The 20,129-nt window shown below is 41.1% G+C and overlaps 1 protein-coding gene and 1 long non-coding RNA gene across 2 annotated transcripts in view; one reads left to right on the top strand and one right to left on the bottom strand.

The window, feature by feature from the left end:
• Positions 1-20,129, bottom strand: part of LOC146758568 (cytosolic carboxypeptidase 4-like) — a 79,069-nt gene that overhangs the window by 14,691 nt on the left and 44,249 nt on the right. Inside the window, exon 5 of the mRNA XM_085514877.1 lies at positions 8,707-8,873. Coding sequence (XP_085371003.1) covers positions 8,707-8,873 — 167 coding nt within the window. The remainder of the gene's footprint in view (positions 1-8,706; positions 8,874-20,129) is intronic.
• Positions 9,740-12,705, top strand: LOC146758569 (uncharacterized). The gene is made up of 3 exons (XR_014934017.1): positions 9,740-10,032; positions 10,203-10,294; positions 11,445-12,705. It is a non-coding gene; the product is annotated as an uncharacterized LOC146758569 (long non-coding RNA).

The raw sequence follows: 20,129 nt of genomic DNA, 5'->3' as shown, positions 1-20,129 counted from the left end.
ATTCATGGGAATTGGATTTGAGATTTTAGGCTTTATTTTTGTGTGTGTGTGTTCTTCAGATGTTAAGTATTCACAGAACCATACTCAGGTTGAAAGGGACCTCAAGGATCATCAAGTTCCAACCCTCTGTGAAGATCCGTATGAAGTATTAACATCACATGATCTTATCATCACATCTTTGCAGGCCCAGCTCCAGCCAAATTCTCACAAATTCTTCCTGCTAATATCTCATTTAGCTTATACATCTTAATAAACCCCCACTGTTTCTGAGACGATATAATGAATCGCCACAGGCTACAGCAGCTGGCTTACATGTTTATGCCTCTATGCATATATGTCCATGTACATGTGTGTGCTGGGTCTAAAAACACCAACCTGCACGTATTTACCTCAGTCTCACACAATACTCCTGCCATGTCTGTCTCTCTAATATCTCATATGGCAGCAAGCAGCAGGGGCTGCGCATGAGTCACAGCCACAATACACTGCACAGCCAGAGCCTCTGACAGAATATACAATAGAGCTGAGATGTCAGTGGAGGTGGCTTTGGAGTACTTTAAAAATGCTGTTCAAGTGCCAACTTTCACCTCCAAATACGACACTTTGTTCGCCCACCCACTTTCGTTCCAAGTTAAATGTTCCTTTTACTGCAACTCGACAGCTTTAATTATGAATTTATCTGTCTTTTTCTATCCCTATAACTGTTCAGTCTCTCATTTGTCTTGCTAAGATTTTTGATATGCTCCTAGATAGCAGCTGTATACTGTCACCACAGTACAAGTGGCCTGGTCAGACTCTCATTTGCAGGCTGGGCATCAGACCAAAACCTGCAATAAGCTGTTTGCCTCGAAAGCACAAATCTCATGTGTTCCCTCTGCAGAGAAAGAACAGAGAGATGGGGACACAGTGTGCTGATGAGCATCACTGTATCAGAACCACAATGCTTTCCTTTGCTCTTATTGCCTGAGAAACTTAAATACATATAAAATTCTGACCTGAGGAAAACGTGGATCCCACTGATGGTTTCACTGAGGATGCAGCTCCTTCTATCATATTTTGCCCACGACAGAAGACATCCATTTTAAACACTAATGTTTTAAACAGTAGCAGCACACGTAACCCTGCCGCCATCAATGCTGTGCAGGACTGATGTGTGGTAAAGCCTTCACCACCTAGCTCTGCAATAATGTTATATGGAGTGTCCTAACACTGCCTCTTAAACACCTGATCCATGGTCAACCCAAAATTGTCGCATCTGGCTGCATTCAAAATGACTGTAAGTCTAAACATATCAATCCTCTCATTATCCTTTGTGACTTCTAGGAAAGACTCTATCCCGTTCCAGTGTCAGCACTATCCTGGTCTATAAAGATCACCTCAGACGGAAGTGCATATCCCTCATAATCCAGTCTTTTGGGAGATATTTCATAACTTCATAAATTAATGTTGATTGCTTTAGAAGTAAATTTTTATCCCAGCGTGTGAAGGGACCCAATGACTTCCACATTTCAAGTACGATTTTAAGGGAAAAGGACTGTACCACAGAAATACAGATGCTCCTAATCAATACGAAAATGTCTAATACCAGGCAGTAGCAATGTGCCTCACAGAAAGGGCAATGCAGAGCCCATTTGTTCTGCTGGATATATACAAGTTCATTATCGGTACTCCAGTCAGATCTGTACGTGTACAGTAATTTGAATAACCTTCGATATGATAGCATGCAGTCCTTCTGTGATTCCTTTTTCTGCCATTTGCTCTTTTCATCTCATCCCTTCCTACTGCTGTTTAAATTGCTATTATTAGCTATTAAATGATAAATGAATTACCTCTGAAGTAAGCATGAATAATTGTTCCCAGCCTGAGATAGGCTTGGACTGGTATTTGGTAACAGTCAACAAGATCTGTGTGGCTCCCAAGGTTATTTCATAATAATAATAAAAATCAATAGGAAGAAAACAGGGACAGCTCCAGAAAGTGTTAATGAAAAGTTGCTGAATTACAGTGGCTCACCTGTGCACAGCTACATAAAAGCCTTCTGAATACCAAATACATTAATTATAGACTGCATTGCTCGGCTGAACCTCCACAGAATTCATTGGGCTTGTATTCTCACACTAACAAAGGAGAGACGCTGAAGTGTGCTGGATGAGAAGGATGAAGGGAGGGAGGGATGGAAGAAAGTTCATGTTCTTATTTACAAAACACAATTATCAATATATATGTACTGAGAGTAAAATCTGAATCCAGTAATAGATCTAAATCCAAAGTTGGAGGTGTTTCCTCTCATGAGCAGGCACATCAAGGTTTTACGTCAGACCCTGGACAGAAAGAAGATACTCCCCTTTTGCAGCATCTGTATGAAAGAGCACTGTAGAGTATATATGTATTTAAGCAATACCTCCTGGTAGTCATAAAGTGATTCTGACTCCTTACAGTAATGTGAGTCTACCCCAGAACTCTGCAGCTGCTCTCATAGCTGACACACTCCTTTACTGTTAAAAGTTAGGCGGTGCCCTTGAAGAGTTATATGAAATACATTAGCAGCTCCTTTTGCTCCATGTTCTACACCACTAACATGACACAGTATGGCAAACACGAAACTTGGATTTACCTAATAAGCTATCACCATCACCATGCCCTTTTTGCTCAGGCATCCAAACACAGGAATATCACATTCATAGATGTTCACAAAGCAGTAGAAACTTCAAATTCCTCTAACAGCTACATAACCTGTGACCAAGCTAAAAAATGGAATCAATAAATAACCTCTCCTTCTGAAAGCTGCCCCAAGATATTTAATGTCTACAGATGATCAAGGTTAAAAATGTTCCAAATCTTTACTTAAAGAAAAATGAACGTTCAATCAAACAGAAATCTGAATCAAAACTACCAGATGATTCCTGCTGATGTTTTCCAGGGAATTAGATTCACAAAATGATGAAAGAGCCCTTTCATCTCCATGCATGTGTCAGAGGACTCCCCAGAGTCCAACCGTACAGACTGCCCCAGTGGATCAGGTACTCAGCCTGTTGGAACCATGAGGAGATGGGGCATTTGGGAGGGTGAAGCACTGTCTTGCACTCAAACACTTCAGCCAAAATTAGTTCCAGTTCATATAATTTAAACGAACAAACAAAAAACTGTAACAACAAATGAAACCCACATTCACCTGTAAGCAGAGGAAGACACAAACCAGGAAGCAAGGGAGCCATTTGCCATCACTGCACAGAACTATCATGTCGTAATTCTGCTGTTTAAATATGTGTTAAAGATGCATGAATTGAAACCAACACGCCTCGTTCCTTCTTTGTTCTTTTGCTCTTTGAACTTCCCACCTTTGGGTCTGCTTCACTCTATTTTGATCTGAATGGCATTTTGGCCACATAGCTTAAAAGATGAGCAGAATTGCTTGCACAGCCATAATCAGGCGAGGATGCATTACAGAGAAGAGATGGGAAATCCAACAGTTCAATACTATCTAGGATTGTGATGGTGCATCAATGAAGTATAGGAGAAGAGCAAGCACAGTTCCAAATGATCTACAAATCCTTCTTGTATATTATTGGATTTGCCATCCACTCACTGACCATTTTAACTGCTCACTGTATGGAAGATGAATAGATTGCACCTGGACAAAGGGCCATGGTAGTGATTAAACATTCTGCTTCTGATTAATATCACAGTAAGGTATATTTACCATCTGGGGAGGAGAGAAATTTATCTCTGTTCAAGAAACATAAGAAATGATAAAGAAACACAAGAGATGAATAATATCTGAGTCAGCAGAAAACACTTAATGACTTTGCAAGGGTCTGCCTCAGTATGTAAGAAACACCTCCCAAACAAAGGGCTACAACTGCTGCAGTGTTTGCAAAACACTCAAAGGCACAAATGCAAAAAGAGAATGAACAGAAGTGCCATCCGTTCAAAACATGAGGAAAAAGGGGAAAACACCCTTAACAAGGTAATGCTTTCTGAAACCTGCTCTTAGTGAGCAGTCACTTCTCATCCTCTTTGTGGTCATGAAAAATGTGAAGTTACCTGGGCAGCACTGACTTAAAACCCAATTGTTTCATAGCAAATGAGGCATGAAACTTATTATCAAAAAACATGATGTCTGAAGTACATGCTGTCATTTTGTTTTCCCAGAAGACAGCTTCCGAATGCCTGAACTGACTGCAAGACATGGCTGGAAATACAAGAATTAGTGGCTCTTCTTGAGCAAAAGCAGAGTTGTGAGGCCAACATCTACAGCACTGTATCTTTGTGAGATAAGAGAGTAAAATGCCTCTACAATCAACTGATACATTACCTTGTTTTTCAGAAGATGGCTGCAAAATGCAGTTAACCCTCCACATATTTGACATTTGACTTGGCAGAATGGTCCTTAAAACTGGCCTGCTGGTAGAGGAATAGCCTTTTGATGCAGAAAAACACCTATAAAAAGTTTCTGAAAAGAAAAACCCACAAACTACTAAGTTCTTTAGTAGGTCTTGTGCAATATGAGGGTGACGGCACCTAAACAAGTGTGAGAGTTAAGGAGAAATGCCCCAGGGGCACAGGATGCTAACTAAAAGCTGGCTGATACCTTGAACAATTTAACCACTAGACAGGCAGTTATGAGAATTGTATTAGGATGATCAAGAGTTTGTTCCATCCCCAGATGCATCTATGCTTCTGAAGTTTGCAGGATGTTCTCTGGATGATATTCTTTTTGGAAACATTTAAAGAATCACTTGTTTTTGTCTTCAACTAATAATCATGGGAAGCAATATATTAGGTACCAACAACCTTTGGAGTACTGGTTCCAGGACTCTGCTAGCACATCATTTACATACCATTTAAACAGAGCTAAAACAAAAGTCCCCTTACTAGACTTTCCCCAGTTTTAGAAAGGTACAGCATTGAGTAGAGCATTGAGTAGGAAGTACATAGGAGGTTTTTGTGGAGAGAGAATATCTGAGTAAGGAACTTGCAGTGTACTGTAGAGATTTCAGAGTTAAACTATTTCCACACAGTCAAGCACTTTCAGGTAATCCAGAATCCTATGATCTCACTGCATCTCATGGCAATAATCTCAGTAGTTACCTGTTGGTCTTTAAGACAGCTGCCCTTAGAGAACCAGAGATGAAGAGTTGTTATGTGAATTTCATGTTCTCCAAGGATTTCCAGGTTCTGGGGGAAATACTCTACGGTTCTATTAGTAATGTAGCCCCAGAGACAAAAATTCAACTCCCTTTTTGCTTATTTTCAGATATAGCTACTTTGTTACCCTGCCTCTGCTGGGAACTTACTACACAGTTAATGCTCCTGAATGACTTCATATACTGTATGTGCTAGACTGAGGTCAAGAAGGAATTCTTGCCTGTGTTCCAAAATACATTTTGTTAGGACCACTAAAGGTTTAGCACACCTTTCTTCGGCTCACTGGAGACTGTACACTGAACACTATGAAATCAGGTGGGAGAAATCCCCCATTCACACAAGATGCCTCCATTAGACCAGTCATTTCCCCAGTAGCTATTACCTTGCTTCGATCTACCGCTCACTGACTCTGACAGAGCAAATAGTTTATTCTAGAGAAGTAGCCAGTGTCCAGCCTGCTCCTTCATCCTCCTCACAGCAGTAGCGGAAAAGTAAGGCTGCAAAATGCCCTGAGCAGAGAGAGCTCTAAGAGGAAAATTAAAAGACACATCCAGTTATAAACGTTGACAGGTGAAAATGTTCGCTGTTGGAGGGAGATGCTGAGATGCCAAGTCAATGCCACGCACACCAGACACCATGACAAAAAAAAAGACACAAACGCAGAACATGAACCGTAGGAGTTTCGTAACATAAAAGACCTCTGGCTTGTGATCTATGTACCTTTGCCATGAGACATATCACCTGGAAGTCAGATCTGTCCAGTACTGGATTAACTTCTCTTTCCATGGCTTGACCTGTCACCCGGAGTACTATAGAGACGGGCACTCAGAAATGCACATTTAGAAAATTAGATAGATGTATTGAACATAAGCACTGTGCAATTAATCTCACTGATCACAGCTTGAGTGGTCAGAGCAATTTCAGCATGTTTTCTGCAAAATAGAACCTTATCAACTAAATAAAGATCGTATTTTCATCAAGGTCGAGTGACAGTCATCGTTTTCTTCTGACACTGTTAATCCTGCTCTGATAGGAAACATCCATATGTGTATCTTTCTCTAGGTGAGAAAGTCAGTCAAGACAGTCTTCTGCAACACGCTCTACCAAAAACAAACTTAAGCTGCAGTCAGACCCATTGGCTCCCACTTAAACACCCACTATTCATTACACAGTACAGAGGTCTGGAAAAGGGATTGCCTGCAAGGTGTTTAAACCACCTCTGCTCACAGTGTAAAGCACACAAGAAAGACATCCCACAGTGTAACCATTTAGGTCGCTCCTGTGTAGCACCTGCAGGCCCCGAGTTCAACTCTGCTTTGGCAAAGGTACAAAAATAATTTGGGTTATTTCCATCCTCACAAGAGGAAAGCATAGAAAGTGTTCAAGTGTTTTTTGTGGTAACTACAGAAGACAACAGCACTGGTTCTAAGCTATAAACACTTCCTGCTCCTTAAACCATGAAAGACAGCTCTAGTCTTGGCAAAAGTAGACTATAATTACCATTGATGTAGTGACACACCACCAGTAAGCAGAAAGACTCTGCTGAGCTCCCTGTGCTACCTAAATGGAGAAAGACTGGATTTCATCTTTACAGAGTAAGATTAGACCGAGTGGAACCCCACACTGCAACCTCCAGTTCTGATGGATAATCAGTTTTTTATTTCATAGTCTATGCATTATTTTATTTCAAAGTCTGAGCTGGGGGAGAGGCCTGGATACAGCTGCTCTCCTGCCCATAGCAGTGTGCTCTCTTTATTCTGCATTCTTCCTTTGGTTGCTTTAGGCCTCTTATTCCCTCTAAAATCAAATTATGCAGTTCTCTTGGCGAGACTCAAAGAAACCCAGAAGCAAAATATTAATTTTCTGAATCAGAATCAATAAGCTGCACAATCCTTTTCAATGAATTATTTATCATAAAATAGAATACACTTACAAGCCAAGCCCCTTGGTCCCCACATCTCCCTTTTCCTGATCTTTTGCAAAAAGCTCCTGTAATATGGCAAATCTTTAGACAGGAGCAAACAATGTAATGTTTACTTGTACTACAAATGCCAACTAATTGCACCTAACCCATCAGAACTCCATAAATCTGCAATTCCACCCACTGGAGTGAAAATGAACAAGTAACCATCACACTGCCTTCAGCAGTGACATCCCATCCCCAGATGACACAGAACCTTGAAGGGACAGAGCGCTTTGCTTTTGACCACCACAAACAGATATGGAATGGCATGGGAGCTGTACAAGGTAAGGGATTTTTCTTTAATTCTTAACTTCTTTAAAAGTATTTGTCATTAGAGAGCTGCTATATTGGTAAAGGTTCATCGCCCACACAACATCAGGAAAAATGAAATGAATGCTCACTAACATGAAACCAACCAAAGAAAAAGGTAATGGAAAACCACACAAATGAGAGAAAGTGCTCATGGAGTTGGTATGACCAACTTATTTTCAGTGTCTGGGACAAGTCAGAGTTCAATATTTTCCTTCCCTGAAGTTACTTTCATGCAAAAACTCCTCCAGCTCTAATTCAGAATTGGAAAATCTGATTTATATCTCAAATTCATCCACCTGGCCAGGCTTCAGTAGCTCTCTCTAATGAGACACCAACGATTTCTCGGATGGCTGTCCCCAGTACTGAAACCATTTAGGATACATGTTAATTGCTTCATTTATGTGTTCATATGTACAAGTGAGCACAGCTATACAAAAGGAATGTCTCTATATTTTAGTTCTCTTTTTTTCATTGCTCCCCATAAACATTAAAAACCACGAACAAGCTTGTAAGAATGGTTTCAGGCATGAGGAACAGGTGGTGCGAATGTCAGTTAAGTATTCCTGCAGGGGGAAGACTGGAAGTTTGCTGTAAATTATGGGGGCATTTCTGCAACAGAAAAAATTGGCTTTTCATTGATGAAGCTGGAAGCACTCTTTGATAACAAACCCACTGGGAACTTCAAATCATATCACATCACTCAGTTATTTTTTCCTCCATTTGTCTTGGAAAAACAATATTGCAAGAGTAAGTGCTTGCATGTAGAACTAGGAATAGCATGGTTTAGAAAGAGCACATACATTTCTGCTTCATCACAGCTGAAGCATCCCATATTCTGACCTTTACCCAGGCCAAATTCCCCACATATGAGGCAACCTCACTTGCATACATCCCATTGAACACAGGAAGCTAAGAAATGAATTTTGCAATTAGGAAAAAACACCTCCCATATGGTTGTTTGGATAATGACTTCATCACACGCACCAAAAATCACAAACCTATGCTTCATATGTCTGTAGGATACAATGCTGTGAGGAAAAGAGGAATGACTGTGCGAATCCTTGCAGAATCAGGCATACTGTTTCTAAATCATACCATCAAAGTCCTTCACCTAGAGAACATCTTCCCTGTAGGAGATTGACTCCACAGAGGAGATCTGAGGTGGACAGAGTATCACCTGAAACTTCAGTTTCCTGTTGATGAATTCACTGAGACAGTGCCATCCATATGCTCAAGTAATATTTTGAGAGGAAAATGAAATTTGTAAGGAAACTGTCACTGACCTTTGTGCCCGGTCTGTTATTGTTATCTCTTCCTCCAGATCTAGGAGTAGCGCTGCCTGAGCCATCACCTTCTTGCTGCAGGGCAAGGATTTGAGGTGCAGAATGAGCAGAGCAAGGCAAAACTTGCTTCCCATCTCCTCCAGCTCTTGAGTTCCCAGCTGCAGGCCCTGGTGGAAAAAAGGAGGAAGTTTCATTGCTGAGTGTACAAAGCGCAGGTGTTGGGAGACTGTTTTTCAGAAGGACAGCTCTTAGTATTACAGTATCACCTCATTCAGGTTCCCATACAGTCAATCATGAATTCAATGATAGCATTTGTTCTACAGGATCTATTCTAAAATAGCTTCTATTTTACAGAGGCAACAGAGGCAAGTAGTGTAACTGCTCTGGTTACTTACACTGAAGTTGTCACTGTACAAATTAGACTCATACCCCAAGAGGATCTGACTAAATACACTCTTACAAATCATTAGGTCTCATCTTTTTTCTCTCTCTAGAAGCGTCATCTCCCTAAGCAATGGGAAACAAATAGGTTTTATGACTGTAAATACTGGACAGTGGCAGAGATTAGAGAAAAAACAGTGAAGAGGGGAAGGAGGGAACATCTTTAACAAGTTATGAATTGCTTTTTAAGAAAATCAATTACAAAGTAATTGCAAAATAACAAATAACTCTGAGGAATTTCTCAGTGTATTAAAAGCCTATGTCTCTAGTAGGGACGTGCAGGCAAAGAAATGCAAAAACAGGACTGGGATTATCAACATCACCTTTCCAAGAGGACTCCTTCAAGCTGTGGATCCTCACATGGAAGAGCCCTGACTTTGAATTGTCTGTGCATGCTTTTTCACTACTTAAAAAAATAAAGACCCAACAAAAAAGTAACACATCAAGGGCCTACATAGGAGTAATCCGGTGTAATTACTGGTAGTTTCTCACAAGCAGTGAGATGGCAAGAGACCAAAAAAAACCTCCAAAACCACAAAAGAGTCACCGAAAATAACCCAAAGAAACTGCAAAATCCCTCATCTTTGGCATTTAGTGATCACATCATGTGTTACTCCTTAATGCTATCACACCAGGGGTTGAATCAATTGCTGAACAATTGCAGCCTTTGTCAGTATCAGCCCCGTGTGCTTTTGAAGCACAAACCATTTCTGCAGCCAACCTTCTGACAAGAACTCCAATCCCATTTCCAAGACTGTTTCCTTAGCAACTGCCATAAGTCCGTGCTCACAGCCCTGGCACCAGCCACAAGCACAGTGTGTGCTCCACACCAGCATGGCCTGCTCTTGACCCTTCACTCGGTGTTTGTTACTGCACATCTTACAGGTAACAGAGCCCATATATTATATATATTATATATTATATATATATAATATACCAGTAACTGATAACAGGGGGCTGAGCTCCAGTCTCCTGTTTCTTAGTAGTTAGTTTTGTTTTGCCTTCTTTAATTTGTTTATGTTTCCCATGTAAGGTTGCACTTATAATTTCTCTAGGATCTTCTGCACAGCTGAGAGAAATTGGGAGCCAACAGCATGGAGGTGGATGGAAAAAAGAGGCTTCCCAAGTGACCATCTACAGCTCCCTTGTAATGCTTTTTTTTGGTTCATGTTTGTTAGAGGCCACAAAATGTCTTACAAGGCGAATGCCTTCACTTCAACTCCAGCAAGTCCAGCATGTACAAATAAAATCTAACATTAAAGCAGCCCTATCTGATAACAAACACATTTTCCTATAGTAACCACATTGAAATTCTGCTTGTTTTCTCAAACTATATGAATAAATATGAATAGGTAATTATAATAATGAATAATGAACAAATAATGCATTATTTTGAGCTTGTACATATACTGAGTGGTTGGACAGCTAGATAAGTAGAGGACGTGCCTAGAAGAGCACACAAACAATATGAGAAAACAGAGCCTCCCTGCCAGGCGTAGACAAAGGACTCTGGAGATCTGACTTCTGCTCTCAGAAAGTCTCTTAAATATCTTTAAAGCAGTCAGCAAATCTCTAACACCATTTCTTCTCCCATCCTAATCACTGCAAGCTTTGCTAAGTAAGAGCCAGGTGCAATGAACTATAGTAATTATTAATAATGGGAAGAAAATAGATGAAGAGGCTTAGAGGAACCAATGGTCATTAATACAAAACAACGAGGGCCTAGCAGCTCTACATAGATTCCTCACTTCCATTATTTTACTTCAGAAGACATTTTAGTGTGGCAGTTACAATTGGCAGGTGGAAATGGTGACATTTCTGAGCAAAAATAAGTCACTTCCACAGCAAAGGAATTATTCTCTCAGGGGTAAAAAATACAAGGAACATCTTGGGGCTTTCCCTGGGGTGTATCTTAGGGTCCTGTTTCCAGGATCCAGGCAGCACACTAAATACCTATCAATCCAGGAGATGCGAATAGTGACAGTGCTAAAACTCAGCCTGTGGGCTTACAATTCCCCAGGGTTTTATTCAGGATATGAAGAGGCCTTAGGAAACTATGAACAGAGAAATAATAATAATAAAAGTATAATACACCTGAGAAGCCTCAGACAGTAAGTGCTCATGCTCTGAAGTTAGCTGCTTTATGATGGACCCATATTGCTTCGAGAACAGACAGCTCGGGAATAACAGCTGGAAACCTCAGCTAGAACATTACAAGTTAACACATTTAATTCACTTCAAACACAGGCAGTCTTTTATTTTCCAACTCAGACAATGCTCTCCCTCTTCTTCCTCAGCTCTCAGCAGAGGCAGGAGCTGGAGCTGCATTGGTGACTACCATTAAAGTGAAGATGCTGACAGAACTGATGCATCAAACTAACAGCATTAATGATATCTGCCAGCAGTGCCAAGAGCTGGTGCTCTGGGTAGAAACCAGCCCCTCCTGCCTTGCTTGAAATTCTTGAAATTCTACAAGAGATAAAGAAAGAGAAGTGGTGAACTTTTGATTTTGGTTAAGAAGCTCCACAGCAGTCAAGCTGGATTGTTTCTACTCACAGTGACAATATATAACCCGTTTGCCACTACCATGCAGGAGGAAGCTGTTCTACCTGCCATCAGGTCCTCTGCAATGTCCTGAACTCTCAGAGACCCTATCTTTCCCCATCACAATCCTACATGGCTCCATCCTCCTCTGGAGGCATCTGTATGAGAAGCGGAGTGCAGTGCAGTCTTCCAAGCCAGCAAAATCTAAGCAAAGTCTGAATCAGAAAACTGTACCAGAAAGCTGCAGACAAGATCATCAGTCTTAATTAGTTTAGCCTCATGGATATGCTAACAAAGGTATTCTTCTTTGATGATCAGCTCATATCTTTGCATAGTTTCTGCTTTTCATAACATGAAAGTGCCAGTCTGGATCAGCATTGGCTCAATACACACATTGCTGCGCAATACAAATATGCCCACTGGTCCCCTGGGCCCCCTCATGCATGTCTTTTGAAGACATAATGTTAAAGGATAACAGGTTTATAGTTTCCTGGCTGTTATAAAGAATAATGGAACTAGACATTATTTGCTAATCTCTTCTCATTTTTTCATACCACAGCAGACAGTATGGTGAGAGACATCACCATGCTCTAATATCTGGATGTATCTGTATATATGATTTGGTGGGAAGAAACATTCCAGAGGAACTCAACATGGCTAATCAGATGAATTAAATGAACACAACCTATTAGCTCTTGGTCTAGTTAAACCAGTACATTTGTTCTCTGCCCAAACTGTTTTTATCATAACAGGGCAGTGAGGTGTTCATCTGCATCTCCTAAATGACACTGTGTCACAGTAATAGGAAACACGGAAGGAGGGGGAAAAATAAGAAAGCTATTCCGTGATTTATCATTTGGCCAAGATAATGGCAATAAAAATTCTCCTAATGAAAGTTGATGAAATTATACCGGAAAAAGAGTTCATTCGCATTCAGCACTGATGCATCAACTATATATTCACAACTAAATGCTTCCAACGTCTCTCAATTTACCTAAAAACACATCACAGGCTAAGAGACAATGTAATGGGATAACTTCGTTATTCATTACTCATATGCTTTAAACAACCCCACAAGCCAAAGGCAGCGATAGTTTCATAACACAGATATTGTTGAAGGTGGAAGGACTCCAGAAGTTAAATTAGAATTTTCTCTCTCCACCAGGGTAACAAGAGCTGCAGTTAAACTGGAGTTGAAAGATATTAATAAACACAAGTAGACAACAGATTTCAGAGCCATCATTTTTCTCTTGCGTTCAGAGAAAAGGGATCTTTGGCACACAGTACGGTCACTTTTGGGCACTGTTCAATCCTTGAGGCAATATTTTTCCCTGCAAACTTACTTCCAGTCAACACATACACACACACATGCAGAGTATACTCTGCATCTCAACAGCTTTACACATGCACAATGGTTATGCCCTAAGGCTGGGTATAAATAAATTGGCAGTCTGGTTTCCCACTAATTCCATCAGTGAGCTCTCCATTGGAATACTAATAGAAACTACTTCGAGGCTGCACAGGACAAACCACACAGCTGAATGAAACATTTGGTGCCTGCAGATGAAATTTTAGCCTGGGCCAGCCCCAAAAGATAGTGTCCTTTAAACCCCTGTGAAAGAAAACATGCTGATGCACAATGGGGAACCAGCTATTGAGATGAGGACAGTAGGGAACAAGCCAGTTTTTCTCATGGCCCAGAGATCCCTAAGCAGTAGGTATGACATTCTAAACAGACAAAGTTTAGGGGATAGAAATTTGGGCCAAAAGATTTCAAAGGGATTAAGCAAGCAGAAAAGGCTGAAGATGGAGAAAAAAAATTGGGTAGCTTGAATTTCTAGAAAGATGAGAGGGGTTGAGTTAAAGACAGAAGATAAAAGGACTGGAGAGATAAAAGGATGAGAAAGAGGGAGGGGTGGTTGAGGTCAGTGGATGCTGATGTGGAGGAATGATAACAAGAGGAAAACTAATGGAAACCTCAATCCCCATCTCACTGTTGGAGAGGTGTGCTTCGTTATGAATGCCCATCCTCGCTTTCCTCAGTACTTTGGCTACTAGGTGAGGAAACAAGGCCCAGCTTGCTGTCAACCCTCCCTGAAAATCTGCTGAATTTAGCTGATGCTCTGATTCAGCTGGGACTGAGCAAACTTCTTTGTTTCGTCACAAGATGGGTTATTGATTTGTCATTCAAACGGACTCTTTCCCTGGCTAAAGATGCTACAGGCTAGATTGTTCAAGGGATGGAGGAAAGCAGATCAGAGAGCAGAAAGAGGCCTGAAAGGCCTGTTTGTAAGAGAACTGAGGATTTAGCAAATGGTAAAACTGGTTGTCAAGTTCTACTTATTCAGATAGCATAGATAGCCAACCAAAGTAAGCATAAAGATGGGGATATATTCTCATCACCCTCCCCCAGAGACTGCACACTCACACAGAGCAGTAGTGGTTGGGTATGGAATGCTTCCATACTTGCTGGATGCTGGTGCACCTCTTTCGCATTGCTTCCTGAGATGGAAGGTAGTACATGGTACCAGAAGGTCCAGTTTTGCCAGATCACTTCTTGGGTATCACTGGGACCAATGCATACATTTATGTGGGGCATAACTGTGAAAAGTGGCTGAATCAGGAATAAAAGATGGAAAAAAATAGAAAGCAAAACCAACGTAGATGAGCCATAAAGAAGGTCCAGAGGGCAAAGAACAAAAGTAGTGGGAATTGTCAGTATGTTTTTGTTGTTGTCATTGTTTGTTTGTCAGGAAAAACAACAACAACAACAAAACAGAAAATAAATAGAAAAAATAAGTGCTAATTCTTGAAAGAAAACAAATAGTGCTCCAGATAATTAACTCTCCTACTTGGCAGACAAGAAGAAGAAATGGGGAAACTGTTCAAGGTCATACAGTGATTCTGGGGCAGTGTAAGAAAAGAAAACTACTTTACACTGGTGACAACCAAGTGCTTTGTTCAAGAACATTTCTGTCTTTAATGCAGGTTCCAGTACTGGCAACAGGTTAACTGCTGTTACCCCATCTGACTGTGCCTTCAACATTCATCTGTAGTCTACCCACGGCTTTCTCTCACTCGTACACCTTCTGCTGTGTGAACTCTATGGAACCTGGAACAAGTCACAGCCAGGTTATAGCCTGAGGTGCCTGAAGATTAAATGTGAGGTGGAGCTCTAAGTACATCTGAGAGTCTGTGTCAAATGAATTAGCTCATAAAAGCAGTCTGGGAAAGCAAGAAGTTGAATTTTTGCAAGTCCTAAATTGGCAGTTTAATCCCTGGATCACTTTTCCTCCCTCTCTACTTCCACTTCTCTGCTTGTATGAATAACTTCAGCATACAGAAAAGTGAGCAGACTCCAGGCCCACCCAAGCATTTTCAGCTATGAGTTTAACTCATTTGGCCATATTTCACCGTGGGAGTTAAATAACTTCCTAATCCTGGCTGGTGATCACCACATGCTTGGCAACAAAAGGATTTATGATGTTTATTCTGGCTAACGTAAATACAGATGCTATTCAGAAAGCGTCTAACCTGTTTTGAACATTCTTAGTACAGTATTTGTCTCCATAATGTCATTCACTATCAGGTTCTCCTGGTTAATTATGTGTTATATAAAGAACCAATTGTATCTTTTCATGAAATGCCCTCCATATTGTTCTATGTTACACAACACCTTGTTATTTTTCTGTGTGGCTTTAAAGCAGAGCAAGTATTTATAGTTACTGGGAAATTACAAAGTAGATTTTATTTTGAAATTCACTATACTATAATCTGCAATATAGAAAGCTTTGAAGCCTTTCCCTCTTACTCTGATAAAACATATGCCATTCTGCCCATCCCAGAGGTGATGAAAATATGTATTGACCAAAATGACACAGCAACACTAGTACGCTTTTCTTCCCCATACAAAATAAGACCCCATGATGGATCATGGTATCACTTTTGCACCAACATAATGATTTAGGCACTAGAGTGCATTTAGAAAGAAGCCAGCACAGCATGACCCAGACATCACAGCATGCTCCAGCCTGATAGCTGTCTGCCCCACAGGATCTCTGGTGCTCTGTTCCCATGCTAGCACATTACAGACACAAGCAGACCGGCAAAGCTGCATGTTGGCCTGATAGCAACGTTACATGGAGTGGAATTTAATGGGGTGGCGAGTTTGCTTCCTGCTATGCTGCCACCAAATATCCACATCACTGTGAAGCCTCTCCCCAGCACAGTGCTGAGTGTTACTGCTGAGCTCTCTGCACTCTTTCCCTTTCTCTCTCAATAGCTCAAGTATCACTAATACTCTCCCATATCGAATCTGCCTTCCAGGCCACTGTGTGCTTCCTCTAGCCCCCCCTTTCATTATCTCTTTTGCCTTACAAAGAAAATAACTCATAACAGACAAAGCAGTCCAAAGGAGGTACTACCATTCACGTCTATAGGGATATTATAGCATCTTCCAAGCCTACATTTTCTCACATACACAAGCATCTTACTCACTTTCTTCTTTATTGTTGCTGCTGCACATGGCACAGATATCTTTATTGAGCTGTCTTTCTAATCGCTACTTATGTTTTCCTGAACAGTCAGAGCTAATTCAGAACCCAACCATGTGTTTGAATGCTTTAAACTATTCCTTCAAACATGCTTTACCCCGCCACCGTCTGTATTTTATCTTCCATTCCCGTAACCACAGTCTTGCTGTCCTCCTTCCTACTGTATAATTCATATCAGCTGCAAACAGTAAATCTTAGCATTTTACTGTTCTCCTCATTTCTCAGTCATTAAAGAAATACAGACCAAAACAGAGTGGTAGCTGGAGTCACCTTACTATCCATTTCTTCCCACCCCAGTGATGATTAATACATCCCACCTATTTTTCCAGACTTTTAAGTAGATTTTCACTATACAAATGACCCTTTTGTGCCTCACCCCAAAACTCCAATCCCTTTGGGATTTCTTTTGGGTGAGGGAAACTCTCTTCTCCTTAGTTCTGACTTAACTAGGATGTCCACCAATGCTGCTCACTTAAATATGAGTCTTAACAAATGACAAACTTTGTATACTGCATCTCCCTTCACTCATGCCATCAAGGCAATTAACTCAGTCACTGTGCTTCCCTGCCCTTGTGTTTCTCGTAGGTTTTTTCTTTTTTTGGTGGTTCTCAACCTCTGGAGTAAATTTTAAAACATAAGGAATCAGAATGAGCACATTGTTTAGCATGTTTGAGATGTCTGCTATCTACCCCACTGGCCATTATTAATGATTTTACCAGTTTGAATCTTCAGTTCCTTTGTTCCCTTATAACTCTTACAGCAATAAAACCTGAGGTTTACCTGATTCTGTGTGTTGTAGCCTTGGTTGAATATAAAATAACACCGACAGATAACGTGCAGACATTGTCTTCCTGCATAAAACAGCCAGAGTGGTCCCACAGCATTCTGCTCTGTGCCTGTCCTGGCTGCCTACCAGCTCTGCCAACATGCCTGTGGCCCCAGGACAGCATAAATAGCTCCAGCATGCATCCAAATCTCAGCCTTCACAATTCCTTATTATTCCAGTCCTGAGGGTCCACTGTTTCCTTCCAGAGCCTTTTGATTATGCCTTGGAGCATGCTTCTTTTTTCCAGATCTAAGTCTGTTCTATACTAAATCCCTCATTTCCTCTGACTCCTGCTTCCATTGGCACCAGAGCAAAACTTCTACCCGATGGCAGTCCCCTTGCCTGGGCCACGCCACACGCCAGCTCCTGCACTTAAATTGCCATGCACATATTCACAGATCAGCCCAAGACCTTCTCTTTGTTGGTCTCCTTAAACATTTACTTTAAACACGTCTTCATAAAGAGACTCATGAGTGAGAGGTAAGGGCACAGAGCCATCTGCAGCTCTGAGCCTTCCTTTCTCGTTTCTCAAATTTCACATATATTGTATGGCTGTCCCCTTACACTGCGCCTTTTCCCCTATATTATGAAGGATTCCTCATGTCAATTTTCTATCTTTTTTCATTTCACAAGTTCTCTTTGGTTATCTTCAGCCAGCTGCCAAAGCTGGTTTCCCCACCTAACACACTTCCAAGTGATCAGTGACAGTAAGCAACTACAATTCCAGAATTCATTGTATTAGCACTTCTAAAGCAACAAAGGAACCATTGATTTCCCAAGCCAAGGATACACAGGAAAGCACAAAAGGCATACGTGCCCAGTTCAGATCAGAGAGGAAAGAGACACACTGTTTGGTGAGGAATCCAGCCTGGTAACTGCTCCCTTTGAAGGTGAAGGATGGGAGTACAAAGAAGGGGCTTGTTGGCTGTGTTCTAATGGGTGTTAGCATAATTATTCTGATACAGGATGCTTCTTGCAGCTTGAATATGTCAGAAAGTTACCTTAACAGACGTATTTTACCAAAAGGCCCAGGGAGAAAGAATGATCTTTTTACAAAAAGGTTGGGTTAGGAGGGACATCCTGTGAAGGGTCTTGGGAATACAGACCACACAACCAGATGCCAGACATCAAGATAAGTTCCTCCAGGTGAAACAGTTGCCACCAGCTGCTAACCAGGATTTATAGGTCTGCGGAGTCCAAAGGCTCACTTTATTGCCAACCCAGATGTCCGCTGGTACAAGTAGTCTGATGGCTGATGGGGTTTTTTTAAACCACTCTTTTGGCTGAGAATACGATTAGTATCAAAAGAAAGGAACCAGCAAACAAAAACAACAGAGATCAAAACTGAATATTCTACATTATTACAGCAGATATGAGCCCCTGTTGCTTGCCCACAAGGAACCTACCAGCAGCATGAGCTCAGACGTTTGGACTTGTTTACCAAGGATGAGTGTCAATTAGACACAAACTTCTTCAAACCACCTATAAGCCTTTACTGCTCTTATAATCCCACCAGCAAAGGCTTACTTTAACTTCTCCACTTACTGTGCTTTTGGAAAGAAAGAGAAAAAGAAATCAGGTGTTTGAAGGCTGTAAGGAACAGACTGAAGAAAGGGAAACAAGATCAGAGAGACAGAAGTAGGGTGAGGGGGAGGCAACTATCTCTATCAAGTGGGATAACTGATGTGACTCACACAAAAGCAGCTTATATTTCCTCTTGTTCTGCAATGAATATTTCCACTTTGTCTTTTTCAGAGGAGACCAGCCAGAAGCAAATGCACAGCAGCTGAGTAATGCCTCAACCTCCAGAGCATCATGCAAAAAGAGAAAGACATGTAGGCCTCAGAAGAATAAACTAAGTTTCTCTGAGTCTTTGGAGACCTACTGACCGTTCACAGTGTGACGCAGGCAAACCTGTATTAACAGAGAAGATGCTGACTCCAGATTATATGCTTTCAAGACTTCTTAACTTGCAGCTGTACTACCTGAGAAAATTTGCATAAGAACAAGCTGCCTCTTTCTTAGAAGTCTTTTTCAACCTGTTTTTATGATTTCCACTTAAAACGATAATCCTCTGTTTGTGACACTGCAATCATTTCTACTACAATCAAGTGTTCCATCCAGAAGGAGGATTACTGTCTCGGTTTGGGGAAGTAATATGGACCTCAGAAAGAACAAAGCAGCCAGTTTACAAGCAAATGACCTTGATAATAAAGAAAAAAAGAAAACAAGAGCGTGTATGATCAGATCTGCCTCTTCCAAGAGACATCTGATGCACTTCAGGCTCACAAGAACTGGTATTTCCTCAATATGTTCATACAATGGAGCTGGAAAAATTGGCAATGCCTACCTTCACTGTGCCAACCCAACATACACTCAGATTTTTCCTTAGACAACCTACCAACGTTTTAAATGTGAACACTGGAGACACGTATACAATAAACCTAGCACAGTACACAACGCCATGCATTTAGCACCATGTCTTTTGAGGAGGAGCATCGCCTCACATGGTGCCGAGTGTCAAACAACTGTTCTAAATCATTGCCACTGGCAGCTGCTCTGAAATCCAAAGAACAAACGGTTAAAATAAATGAAAGCAAAAGCCTTTTTCTTTCTCCCCCCAAGAAGATAATTTAGCATGACTTTCCACAGAACAATTTGCATGGGATTACCCACAATACACTGCATTATGGTAATACTCGACAATCTCTGATGCATATTAGACTGGCAGTGTTAAAAATCTGTCAAAGGAAAAATAAACGATACGGGAAAATGATGATGTAAGACAGGACAGTAAACACTCTGCACTTGTGTAATCTGCCAAAATTCACTCCAAAATTGGCCTGGGAAAGAGAATGAGAGAGTATTGCGCACTCGGAACAGCTTTAGGGAACATTCCCAACTCAAGCAGAAAACAATACCTGACTGAGACACGGACGTAATCACAGAGGAGTGGAAAATACAACAGATCCGAATGAGGAGCTGAATAGGAAACACGGAGTGATTTTCTTCATTTCTTTGATTTCCCACTGGGCAGTAACCTGGAGGGAATCTTCCCT

This window comes from Coturnix japonica, chromosome 13, assembly GCF_054131305.1.
Source record: "Coturnix japonica strain WE chromosome 13, WE-NBRP24, whole genome shotgun sequence".
Taxonomy (NCBI): Eukaryota; Metazoa; Chordata; class Aves; order Galliformes; family Phasianidae; genus Coturnix; species Coturnix japonica.
This window is presented reverse-complemented; position numbering and strand designations above follow the sequence as displayed.